At 49.9% G+C, this 12,577-nt stretch overlaps 5 protein-coding genes across 5 annotated transcripts; 2 read left to right on the plus strand and 3 right to left on the minus strand.

The window, feature by feature from the left end:
* Nucleotides 1-764: 764 nt before the first annotated feature.
* BO88DRAFT_486297 (uncharacterized protein) lies at nt 765-2,154 on the plus strand (the record flags this gene model as incomplete). Its single annotated transcript, XM_025712421.1, has 4 exons — nt 765-947; nt 1,001-1,335; nt 1,397-1,748; nt 1,827-2,154. 4 exons carry the CDS (start codon nt 765-767, stop codon nt 2,019-2,021), a joined length of 1,065 nt encoding a protein of 354 aa, XP_025565643.1. The 3' UTR covers nt 2,022-2,154.
* Nucleotides 2,155-2,238: 84 nt separating this feature from the next.
* BO88DRAFT_486298 (MFS transporter) lies at nt 2,239-4,334 on the minus strand (the record flags this gene model as incomplete). The annotated part of the gene is made up of 9 exons (XM_025712422.1): nt 2,239-2,437; nt 2,491-2,563; nt 2,631-2,764; nt 2,827-2,883; nt 2,936-3,079; nt 3,158-3,381; nt 3,439-3,619; nt 3,683-3,739; nt 3,790-4,334. The coding sequence occupies 9 exons, from the start codon at nt 4,332-4,334 to the stop codon at nt 2,380-2,382; spliced, it is 1,473 nt and encodes a 490-aa protein (XP_025565644.1). The 3' UTR covers nt 2,239-2,379.
* Nucleotides 4,335-4,771: 437 nt separating this feature from the next.
* On the minus strand, nt 4,772-6,178 carry BO88DRAFT_241300 (alpha/beta-hydrolase). The gene has a single exon (XM_025702141.1). It carries the CDS (start codon nt 5,774-5,776, stop codon nt 5,024-5,026), a length of 753 nt encoding a protein of 250 aa, XP_025565645.1. The 5' UTR covers nt 5,777-6,178; the 3' UTR covers nt 4,772-5,023.
* Nucleotides 6,179-7,617: 1,439 nt separating this feature from the next.
* On the plus strand, nt 7,618-7,927 carry BO88DRAFT_451523 (uncharacterized protein; the record flags this gene model as incomplete). The annotated part of the gene is made up of 2 exons (XM_025710637.1): nt 7,618-7,766; nt 7,825-7,927. 2 exons carry the CDS (start codon nt 7,618-7,620, stop codon nt 7,925-7,927), a joined length of 252 nt encoding a protein of 83 aa, XP_025565646.1.
* A 1,596-nt stretch (nt 7,928-9,523) lies between these two features.
* Nucleotides 9,524-11,508, minus strand: BO88DRAFT_361431 (uncharacterized protein; the record flags this gene model as incomplete). Its single annotated transcript, XM_025703877.1, has 2 exons — nt 9,524-10,850; nt 10,922-11,508. The coding sequence occupies 2 exons, from the start codon at nt 11,506-11,508 to the stop codon at nt 9,524-9,526; spliced, it is 1,914 nt and encodes a 637-aa protein (XP_025565647.1).
* Nucleotides 11,509-12,577: the final 1,069 nt, after the last annotated feature.

Consider the following 12,577-nt stretch of genomic DNA (forward strand, 5'->3'; position numbering starts at 1 on the left):
TGTTGGATATGGTATGCTGATTGGGTCGATCTGGGGTAACTCAAGCCTCACGGGATCATCGAACACAAACTTCTCTGTATGATGGCTGTGCAAGCCATTCGCGTCTCGGCAAAATTCTTACGCTTGAAGCCTCGGAGTACTCCTAGCAAAACTGTAAACAAGCATAATTTGTTGTGGGTCAGATCTGGCACCTTGATCCAATGGTAGCAAGCACGGAAGTTTCCTCTTCTGATACCTCTAGTCTAGGCTCGAGAACCCACAGCCAGATACTCTTTTGAAGACAACCATGATAGTACCGTGGCTCTACAGCATTCACCAGGCAAAGATTCATGTATGGGTGGAGCTTACGTGGGTGAACCGTCTGTAGGAAGGCTAGTCTGCTTGAACTTCCACACATACACATTTGCCTTCACGTACCAATCTTCATCAACGACATAGGCCTGAGCTACCCGTATTCGACAATTGGCACGCCTACCTCCTGGCTCGGCATGGGCTCATATGCCTGTTCTATCATGTCATACCTGCGGGCATACGGGGTTACCCTGAACGGAGCAAGGGGCGCTGCATAACTTACCTCGATATGGCAGTAAGCTGTCGTTGATCCTTACTTCACACAGCTGCCACCGGCTCCCCAACTGGCAATTGGCCTAAGTGTAAGGCGCACTGCGATGGTATGCCGAGTACCTATAAAGCTTCGATGGCTGCACGAATACTTCATGTGTCAAAGTCCCCACTTGACCACTTTGAAGAATAAATCTGCAACAATGACTACTTTCCTCGTGCAAGAAGACACTTACAACACAAACAACCTCGACTTCAAGATACGGGGAATCCCGGAATCTTTTAACACTTTCGTCCTTGACTTCAAAGCTTTCTTCGGTGTCAAGCCCCAGCATGTGAGCCGGAGGTTCAGCATTTCCCTCTCAAACCTCAGCTACCAGCCGAAGGTAGTCCCTTTCCCTTTTCATCCCTTTTCTCGGGTACCAACACCACCGTATAGATCTATAACCCCCGTGCCGACTGGGCAGTAACTGCTGCCTTCAACTCGTTCCAGGCGTTCCAGGCTTCAACTCACAATTCAGTGCAACGCTTTGCCACCATCGGTACTGGCTCAGGCACCGACGCCATCGCAGCACTGGATGTCTTCCCTCACCTCCGCAGCATCGTCATGACAGATCTCCATGATGAAGTCGTCGAAAAGGCCAAGATCAATCTGGTGTCTGCCACTAAAAAGGTCGATAGCCGGGTGAGTGCGATTGCCAGAGACACTACTGGGCTGTCTGGTCATAGCTTAGTGCCCCTCAAGGATCAGGTGCCTTTTGACCTGATATATGAGTGAGCTTTCCCTCACGAGTCTCACGGTCCTGAATTCGAAGAATACTGAACAACTCTGTAGAAATCTGCCCAACATTCCTCTACCGGATGACGCTGATCTCCTGGACGGTCAAACCTCCTCGACCTATTTCGAGTGCTCAGACGTGTCGGGGGTGGTTCCCTCGTTCGTGTCCACTGCTCTTCTAGACCTCCACTATGTCTGTCTGTTGCAGGCAAAGACCTTCGATCTACTCACCGAAACTGGCGTCATCCTGTCAAGCATGGGCGGCAGAATCCCAATCGACACCATGCTTCGGCTAGCAGATGCAGCAGGTTTCACCGGAAGTATCCTGTCCATGTCTTGGAAAGTGCAGAGTGAGCCAGACTCGGTGATTGAAGGGTACGCGACTCAGCAGGAGAAGGGACTTGGACCGGTAAGTTTCTGTCACTCCGTATTATGGGCTTGCGAGTCCTTAGGAAGTTGAAATAACAAGCTAATCTCGAACGTGCAGTTCTACTTCTACCGCGTGAGTACGCTACGGCACGTTTTCGGTCACTTAACAGCGGCTGAGGCCGGACTCCGTGCGCTGGAGATTGAAAATGAGCTTTTGCCTGACCAGTTGGATGCAGTGACTGCTTTGAAGGCTCACAAGCAAGGTATAGATATCGGTCACCCAGTTGTCGTTATGGCCAGCACTAGAAATTGAGGTTGATTTGTGATTGATTGTTCGTTATCGGTAATATGACATATTTTGAGTCTGGGAAAAAAATAACCAGAATCCGTCTAGGAAAGGATGCTGTACCAAAAGTATTTGATGCTTTGAAAGACTATGATCGTGGGGATTCATCGGTCTTTTAGTTCGATTTATCTTGCATTTCCTCTCAAATTGGCACCTTATCTCAGTGAATTGAATGAATTTTCATATCGTTCTAAGATCATTCTCTTTGTTTGACTAAATCATGAAGGTGACATACAAGCCTTGGATTAAGTACTCAAGTGAGAAGGTACCTGGCATTCCCATCGAGACTATTATGGTACAATCCAATTATCCCTTCCCGTAACCTCTAGGCCGCAAAGCGACTTCTGCTTCGAATCTTCTTTCCGTATCTAAAGAAGATGTATCTGTAATGAAGCTATCAATACAATATGCATTATCCCTTCCACACCTGACTTACGGAAATGGAGCCATAGCAAGGCTCAGGAAAGCAAGCAAGGATGTGGCCCACTGATCACCCATCTTGTGGTACACTAGCAGTGTGATGTCACTGTCAGCGACTGTGCCAGAAAGTATAAGCAATACAGTCAGACGACTTACTCGCCACGCCAAAGAGAGGAAAAGCAGCTGCAAAGGTACTCCTGGTAAAGCTGTTGGCACCAAGCGCACTGGCTGCGTACAGTGGATAAGCGTCCACGAAAAAGGTAAAGACTCCCTGAAATACGAAGATCATTCTATTCACGGTGTCAGTGAAAGCGCCATCAGGCATCCAGTCTCCGAGACGGTGTCAACTTACCCAGCTCCAAATACGGCGCTTCCAATGATAGGCACAATCCAATGGACTGAAGGAAAGCTGTTGTCTTTCAGTCATTTGCCACGTCAAAGTGGTGAGATAATGTACTCACGCTGTCCATCCAAACCAGAACAATCCGATCGTCATGAGCGGTGCTCCAATGACAGCGGGGGGTAGACGACTTTCCGGCTCATTGTTCCCAGTATTCCCTTCCTCCTTGTGGCCTCGGGAGAAGTAGGGGTAAATCTTGCAGCACCTGCTTCGCTGTTAGTCCCACATTGCCTCCATGATGCAAGAAAATGTGCGCGTCCACATCGGGTTGCTCATCACCTACCATGGATCAATCAAGACCGCCATTATCATCCCCACCAAAAGACCAGTGAATGCAAGTCCCGACTGCCATAGCCCGAAATTATACGCGTTGCCGTACACCACCCCGAACGCTCCAAAGAAGAGATACTGAACTCCTAGGGCGATGGACGAGAGTAGGCACAGATTGAGACACATCGGCTCCAGGAGAAGTAGCATGAATGGTCGATACAGTGAGTGAAGAACAGTCTAGTTCGGACTCGTGGTCAGCCACCTATCTACGAAGAAATGTGAAATCATATCTACCTTCAAAACAGATCGATCCATCTTTTCGATCGCTGCCCTCCATCGATCATCTCCAGTTTCCTGCCGCAATTTGCGAGCCCTGCTTCGGAGCAGCACTGGTGCATATGTCTCGGGAACGAAAATAATGACAAGAATAGACTGGATGCTTGACCAGATGAGCAAGACATAAAAGGACCACCTCCTGTACCTTCGTTAGACTCAATTTGCTGGGTTTTCCTGGCCCCAGGGGAAATTCCTCGCCTACCATAAGGCCCACGAGTTTATCAGCCCGCCCAGGATAGGCCCTATGCTGGCCCCGGTACTGCAAAGCCATTAGTCGCAAAGCGACACCATAAGCAACAGGTCCCGTACAATGGTGAAGCTGTGTATAGCAGCATGGGAGTATGCAGGGTGCTTTTGGTGTACATATCGCCCACAGTAGCCCCCGCGACCGAGGTAAATGCCGCCCCCGCGAGTCCATCTAAGAACCTTGCGACTAGCATTGTTTGGATATTGTGGGCAGCAGCACATGGTATGAGGAAGACGATGTATAGAGGAAGCGAAACGAGATAGATTGGTCTTCTGCCGTAGAACTCCGACAAAGGGCTCATCACTAAAGGTCCCCATCCCAGTCCAGCAATGTAGAAACTGAGTCCGAGCGTTGCGACAGTCCGAGAGCAATTAAACTCGGCCATGATCTGATTGTACGTCGCCGTGTAAAGCGAGCTGGTGACGCATACGCACACCGTCATGGTACTTACTAGACTCACGATGACCCATTTGCGCTTCGATGTCATAGCGTGTGGGTTTGCCGGATCGTCCTCCTCCCAGTGAACCTCGTAATCGTCCTGGTGCTCATGTTCTTCACTTTCAGTGGTGATAATCGCCTCCTGGTCACCGAGCTCAGCCTGAGCCATTGTGCAAGGCATCGCCTTCCGGGCCGGAGGGGATGATGAACTTTCGTGGTGGGGCGCGCATGGTGCTGAGAGAAAGTGCGAGTTTGCTCTCGGTCGACTAATCTTCTCTTCAAGCAGAAAAGCATCAGGCAAACCGGGTTGTTGGGGTGTTGGGCGCCACTGGTGCTCGGAACCGGATTTTAGCATCTCATAGGGTTCCGGGTAGTACGCCGGACTCTGTATTTGGAAATAAGCCGAGATAAGGTCTGAGAGTGCAACGCAGCAAAGGCGTCACAGAGACATACCGTTGGAAGGTGGTACAAAGCCTGGGCAGTGGGTTGAAGCAAATTCGCCGGCAAGGAGGTCAAAATGTGAGGCAAACATTGACTTCTATCCATCGGGTTACTGCAGCATTCACTGCTGTCTGCGCCCAAAAGAAGTACTCAGGAAAAAGAGGGACACTGAGAATTATCGAAATAGCGATTTCAGGTGAGTTTTTGTTCCTGGTCGGATGTTGCCAAATTCTCAATCAAAAGCCATGACATGCCATGTCACCTTGGAATATCTCTGAGATCATCAGTATTGAGGATTTGTGTAGCCTGCATTAGTCTCTATATACATTGAAGAACCGCCATTGGTGACACTAGTATTCCGGTCCACGTGGATGGCACCAGGTGTATATAAGGCCACGTCACATATCCTTTTCATGATCAGATCTCTTCCCCAGCTGCCCTTCTGATCGCCGTTGTTACTTCAGTTGGCTTCGAGAGGAAAGGACTATGTGAGGCGTCGAGGAACTCTGTGCGGATGGGATAACCTGCCGCCCAGTCCTCCACCATCATTTTCTGGATTTCTAAAGGGATAGCATTATCCTTGGCACAGTAGAGGTAGGTACTGGGAACTTCTTTCCAGGCAGCATATGTGCATGGGCTGACTAAGGTCTGATAACTGTGCGGACGTAAAGATTTGACTGCCGCCTGAGCATCTTCTTCCGGCACGTCATTGTAGAAAACCTCGTCTGGTCTGTCTGGGTTGATTTCCAGGCGATCCGCAGAGACTTTGAACCACGGCAAGTCGTTTCCCCCGAAGGCGCCGATGATAGATTTCCCTTCAGGAATGATAAACGAGCAGCAGAAGAATATATGAGCGACTCCGCCTTCTTGGCCGTTACTCTGCCGGCTGCCGCAGTCAAGCCCTTTGACGGCTTCGCTTGAAGGCACTCCTCCGTAAGAGTGTACCACGAGCACGACCTTCTTGCCGGCATCTACTAGACGCTCTAGATGGCTTCGTATTTGGTCCACATCGGCAGACAAGTCTGGCAAGTGCTGGGTTGGTCCCACGGAAGGAAGATGAACGAGGTCCGTCTCGTACCCCGCAGCTTCGAGTTGGTCGATCACTCTGCGATAACATTCCGGGCTGTGCCATGCGCCCGGCACGAAGGCGATAGTGGGAAATGATGCCATATTAGGATTCTAGCAGGAAGAGTCTGATGCCGGAAGTGGATGAATATTCGGTGCTCTGGCAGGGAATATAAATGAATACTGGGAAGGCTATGGTGGCGGGTGACCGCATGCGGGAAAGTCATGAACTCATCACGGCAAATGGCGGTTTCGTATCAACCCGAGGATTGACTCAATTGACGTGTCGATTGGTGTCAGTGCAAGCTAGTTCAGTACCGGGAAAACATCGGATAATGTTAATTGACCTATCTCGATGCAGAATGCCTGCAGATGCGGGGAAGGAAAAATCTTCCATATGCGCGTGCTTCGGCTTCATTCTGAGTATGCCAGACCCTTCAATGCGATCCCTCAAAATCAGTGTCGGTTTTATATGACCCAATAACCTTACCATGGCACTTAAGTAAGTAGGTAGGGAAGCAACTTTTAGAGCTGTCAAACCAATCGGTCGTAGTGTAGATATATCAAGGGGGCGGCAGGTAGAGGCCAGACCCACGGAGCCCTCATTCTCGGAGCGGGGCAATGCGAAGGTGGGGGGGCAAAAGCATCCCGTGTCCGAGCCCACGCTTCTCTAAGATAGTGTGCAATTCGTCAAGTAGCTAGCTTCGGTGTGTCTTTTTGAGTTATAAAGTTCTGCAAATGTACACTATTCTGGTGTAGGGAGTGGCATTGACTCCAATTTCTAGGCCACCACGGGACTATCTCACAAGCTGACCCCAAAAGTAAGCGTCGTGGTGCCGGAGTCCAAGGCAGTGTATCAATAGATTGTCAAAACAATTGCAATCCGATGATAAAGCACACTTCCGCGGAATGGTTAAGGGTCCAAGCGCAGGAGCCGCCCATATGTACCAGGCCAGCCGTGGCATTTGCAGTCTACCTCATACACCAAGTTAGCCGCTCAGGCAGCTACGTACCTTGTCTGTCCATATGTCCTCGTAGAAGACTAACTAGGTTGTATGCTGTGCCTGCATGAGTCTACTGCCAGGGTTATCCAATCAGCCATGGTCATGATCGGGAATGGCGATCGAACCTGAGCCAAGCCAGATTCTACAGATCGAGATGAGCATAGGGCAGAGGTAGAAGGCGGGGGGTGGGCAAGAATCCCATCCGTCAGATAGTAGTTAACTTTCTACGAGCTTTATACACTGTGAAGGCAATTAATTCCCTCTCCCTGTACTCTAAATTCTATTACCATCCCTCTCCCATTGAATAATAATATAATCAGCACTCCCTCAAATGACTTGGGCTCACATGACTGGACTGTCCAGATGCGGTTAGCTCCAACATACATATAACCCGCTTTATGCCTCAGGCAGCAAGGTGTCCAACTCAAAGTGAAACACGGTTGCCTAATCAGGAAATAGTCAGGGGCAAAGCCCCAAAAATGGAACAATAATGATTCCAGACACCCTAATGGAGGGTTGAGACTGCCAGCTTCAACCTCGAACAACTGATTCAGAGCAAGAGGCGCCCTATTGATCGTCCCCCAGGTTCACTGTCTAACTCTGCTACAGTTCGAAACCGCAAAGACACCTTAAAGGGTTTTAGGGAATGGGTCAGTGGGGAATGGACAGTTGGAAAGGGGATGAAACTATTCCCGGCAACAATCTCAAACCGCCCAGGGGCGCCAGACCATGAATTGGACCAAACAGCATTCCGCATTCACTCCCCCTGCTGGTCCGTGCTGAAGCCACTAGTCCTGGCAATGTCTTATCCCCTTTTGAGGGCGCCAGAGAGCAGGTTCGATTCAGAACGCGACCCTCGCGTCCCCTTTTTTATCTTCCCCTTCCCCGTCTCTTCCCTACGGCTCTGCCCGTTCCCCGGAACTTGCATACCAGGTCCCCCCAATGGAATCATCTCAAGCCTTCTCTCTCTCCCGGCGAGCAGTCGCTATTGCGATGCCTCTGTGGGCTCGCGACGACTCGGATTCCTCGTCTGGCGAGAAGCCCGTCAGTAACTTCCTCAAGAGCGGTGTGCCAGGCATCATCGTTGGCATGTGAGTACTGCGTGGCTTCTTCGCCCGCGACCTTGGACATGCTAACAACGGTCCCTAGATTCTTCCTTATCGCAGTCTCTGTATGCTGCTATTTCCTTTGGCGCAACAAAAAGCGAGATGCCAAAGAAGCCGCGGCGGTACGAGACTGGAATGATGCATGACCTCGGATGATCTGCAGCATCATCGGCAACCACTCTCGACGTTGTGCTACCAGGGCTGGACCTATTCTTCCTTCTTCTTCTCTCTCTCTCTCCCCCTACCTCTCTAGCGCTACTTCTCTCCCATATCATCCTCTCATCCCGACCTCCAGCTCTTTCTCTCTTGCTCCGTTGCTTCCTATCGGCCTTCTTTCAGTTTCTCTTTTTCTATCCGGTCTCTGGAGTTTAAGTGGGTTCGGTTCTCTTATACCTCTGTTATCGTCCTCGACAAAGTTTGCATGTCTGTTGCCATAGCATTTTTCAACTGGTTCGCCATACTACGTTTCGCATGGCTTGTCGCCCATAAAATCCACTGAACGCATCAACGAACATGTACTCTCAATCCTGCGTCTCTGCCCTTTTGATGTCTTGGCGCCTGGCCTACCCAATCTGCCATGTATTATTATCCAATTGAGGCTGGCACCCCTTGGCCGATACCTGATTTGGGATGGCCTAGCGACAATCACTCACTCATCATCTCTTTCATACCCTCTGTAGATCGTCCCGCACTGATGAGTGCATATGTTTTACAGTATGCATTGCATGGTTTTTCTAGAAACAACAACGACAAAGTTTTTCAACGGTTCTCAAAATAGCTTATGCCTTCCAGTTTGGGCTAGCAAGGTTTGTTTAGTTTTCCGCTTCGGGTAAGTCTGGTATGTGGAACCAGGTCCACGTGAGAGCCAGATTTGGACACTCACTGAGATCCTCACATAGCATAGATACTCCCTTACAATCGTCAAACTGCAGGTGGCAAAGTCTCAACATAGTAAATCAGGCCAAAAATGATATTCTCTGACGTGTAACTGCTTCACACCGATAAGCAAGTCTAAGCCTTTTTTAAGACATCTGCGGTGGGTAATGAAAATCTCTGCTCTGAAACATAGCCCATGGCAGTGGCCACTGAAACATTGTTCCACAACCTCACTATACCAGGAAACATAACACACTCCCTCTATCAGCTAACTCTGCACGTGCTATCAACCGCTTCTCTCCAACATCATCCCACCAGAATACGAGGTCCCAGCTTCTAGCCTCAGCCTTGCAGGACCCCTATTTTCGAGGTGTCTCCACAAAATCAAGCATTGACCGCTAAATGAGCATTCATGGAAAGTAATGTTATAGAAGAGTGCTATCGTAGACCAGGGAAGCATTCAGCTGCCTTGGATTCGAGAAAGCGGCTGAGCTTCAGACGATAGGCCGATCAATGAGGCTTGGTGTGATCCTGACGGATTCTGAACTGTCGTGATTCGCTGCGGCCCTGAGGGTTAGGGGCCAAAAGATGCGCCGTGGAACTCCTTCGGCTGGTCGAATAACCGAGAGCACCAATCATCTGGAATTAAATCGAAAGGTATCGGGTAGACGGGTATAGCCGATAGTAGAGTCATCTAGGACGCGCTTTATGGGTCTGTCATCTTGTAGGGATGGAGAGTGCAATATCGACAATGACCTTGGATTTGTTGTCTAGTGTAGGCGAACCGGAGAAAGACCGACAAGGATAGAGTCAACTGGAAATTATCATTGCCACTATATTCGGAACTTCTATATATGGTCATACCATCAAGCACTCTCGCCACTCAGCCCAGATCTCTCTACCGCCACAGAGCCTTCCCTCACATCCACCGAACTCGATCTAGATGTATCCCAACTCTTGAAAACGTACACCCCATCCTCAGTTTCCGGCTCCACAGCCACCCGTCGGCTCGGATGTCCAGCATACTCCTCGAACATTTCATCAACAGAATGGACCTCCTTGCGCGATCCGGGTTCCTCAAACCGATCTGCTACGAGGCCCGAGATTCCAAGCCGAGCATGAACATCAGGGACTGCTCCCTGAGCGGTTCTGATAGCAATTCCCGCAAAAATCAAGCCCACGATGACATACAAGAAATTCACCGCAACCAAGGTGAAGAGTGGAGCCATGGGAACCCGCGATACCAGAGAAGTTTCCCTCTGCTGCGCTGCTAGTGCTGGGCGCGATTCAACCCCGTCTGCTCCAAGGGCCAAGATCACCTTGCTGAACGACTGTGCGATCTTGTCTGCGAACTCCTGGCCCGTTTGACTGAACGCGGCTGCCCCGATTTCCAGCTCGATAGACGGTTCCCAGTCTACGGTCTGCGCGATGCTCGTCTGCCAGATGTTGGATACCGAGGTGTTACTGTCGGTGGGTACAAATCGGGTCACGGAGTTGTTGACTCGGTCGTATATGATGTCGTAGATCGTGGTGTTGCAGCCCAGGACGTAGCCATACACGCCCGACTCGTTCTGCACGAATTCTGTCGAGTTGGGGACGGTCCCACCAGAAGTACTTAGTACGCCGGCGATCACGTAGTAAAATGGGTTTCCTGTGCCATAGTTGGAAGTCTCGTTGTCTTCGATGTCAGTTGTCATGCTGGAGTCTGTAAAAAAGCCCGTGATTAATTCGGTGGAGTCGATGAAGCCAGCAAAGGCACTCGAGCAGTTGTATCGGAGAGAGGTCGTCACTTCGGTCAGGTTGCATCTTTTGGAGAACATCTCGCACTGTGTCGCAGCACCATATGTTTGAGCTTCGTAATCCCGGTCGGTCACCGAGGCCGTGCCCTCCGGTATTCCTAGGTAGCTGTACATCGTACTGTTGTTGTCGTAGGTGTACACGGTCGCAAAATCAGAGACGTTGTTTAGCACGCCGAGACTGACGGTTGCATTTGCCAGGAATTGACCTGTGACAGCCATCGAGACACTGCATAGGCCAGTATCTTCCTGTGCTGCGACTGAATTGTTGCCTTTCAAACACTGAGGGGTCAAGCCGAAGCTGTAGTCGGTATTGTTCGTGGCGGCCGTGGCACGAGTGAAGGAGACTGTCGTCGTAGTCAAGTGAAGCCAGGTATCTGCCAAGGAAACCAACGCTCTGATTTGGGAGCTATCAGACAATGTACAAATCAAATAATGGAGGTGCATGCAGTAGCTCTCTGTACATACCCAAGTAATGTCGCTAGCAAAGCCACAGAAGCGGCTGAGAACAGTGTGGAAGTCTGAGGCTGGCGCTTCTTTTTCCACGAGACGAGGTAAACAATCCAGCTCCAGGTCGCTCCGAGAGTGCCCCCTTCAAAGAACTTGAGCATGAGCGTCATTTGGTATGGAGTAGGCAGCCGTTCGAAACGTCCTTGTTGTATGTCCTGGAGGTACCTTCTTGCGATGGGAAACGACGCAAGCGTGATGAGAAAGCCCGACAGCATAGGAGCCAAGGTACTAGCCCATGAGGTCACAAATAGTAGAATACTCGAATTCATATTCACGTAGTACGCATCTGATGAACTTTCTGTCGCGAGGCCCACGCGGAGATTTTCAAATGGGGAGTCTCCATGTCCAACCCGGTAGCTAAAGACCAGTGCGAGGAAGACAGCTGTCAGTGATGAGAGGGGAATGGTGAGTAGAAACCAGCTCCAGATAATGAAAATCCAATGAGAGGTTATTCCAATCTTTTCTTCTTTCGCCTTGGGGTTCTTTTTTGGATTGGATGACGCAGGGTCACTTGCGATAGAGACAACGGTATCAGACTCGGCCATGGTCAAGCTGCACTGTGGTCAAATTGATACTAAATCTTGGATAGAGGAAAAGGGTGGTTTTGAATTGCACCAACTCTGGGAGAGCCTGCATTATATACAGGCGAAGTAATAGGCCATTGCTCGTGCGTCTCGCAAGGCTGAGCGGCTGTCAAAACATCAGTGCTATCGATCGGGGTCATCTTAGACCTATATTGAAAAGAGAATTTTGCTAAGCAAATCTTACATGTGGAGACTGCATTCTAAAGTCTTCCAGGTTTCCTGGCAGCACTACAGCATTATGTAGAGCCATCAGGATGTAGTGGGTCCTGATTGACTGGCTAAACTAGGGAACTGATCCTCTCATTTGTTGAAGTCAGAGGTAGAAGGATCACAAGCTGGCGTCCGTCAGCATTCACTCCACCCACCTCATGACCATTAAAATTTCCTCTTATAACACACGGTCACTCCCTGTTAATATAACGACTGTGCCCATGCTAGAGCGGATTGCCTGCAGGCCTGGGTTAGGAGAGCTTTATCCGGTATCGGCCTTTCACTGCTCATGGCTATGAAAATCGTTTGGATTGGTCAAGGAACACTTGCACTTAGGCAATCATTGTAATATGAACTAGTTATCTATCTGTGGTGGTATAACAAGGAATATTCTGTCAGCTTGGCAGGGCAAGACGAACTCCCATCTTGACAGGTCGTGGACATGCTGAATCTATCGACACGGCGCTAGGCACATATTGTGCCACTTGCTCTCGTGTCACTGCATTATGTTGTGTTTATGGTCCCAGCTTCCACCAACGAATAGGCAGGGATGCCAGCAGTCCGTTCATGCTCCTATGTGAAAGAAATGGTGGGTAAGTTTCACCTTGGGATGGAGTGTCCACTGCTCGGGCAGCATGTATTGTCTGGGTATTGGCGCCGTGAAAGAGATTTCGAGAGGTTTCGAGGTTCGGTGCGTTGTCACACAAATTGACGCCGGAGGAACCATGAGAACGAAGGCCCTCTCAAGGGGTTGAGGTCCCAGCCACATTCATTACTTCGATGTATTCACGGAACCAACCTGTCGTAGCGCATTGACTTG

The sequence above is a fragment of the Aspergillus vadensis genome, assembly GCF_003184925.1.
Source record: "Aspergillus vadensis CBS 113365 unplaced genomic scaffold BO88scaffold_5, whole genome shotgun sequence".
NCBI lineage: Eukaryota > Fungi > Ascomycota > Eurotiomycetes > Eurotiales > Aspergillaceae > Aspergillus > Aspergillus vadensis.

What these genes read in the sequence shown, in the direction of transcription:
- BO88DRAFT_241300 (XM_025702141.1), bottom strand. Translation starts at nt 5,776, where the DNA reads ATGGCATCATTTCCCACTATCGCCTTCGTGCCGGGCGCATGGCACAGC.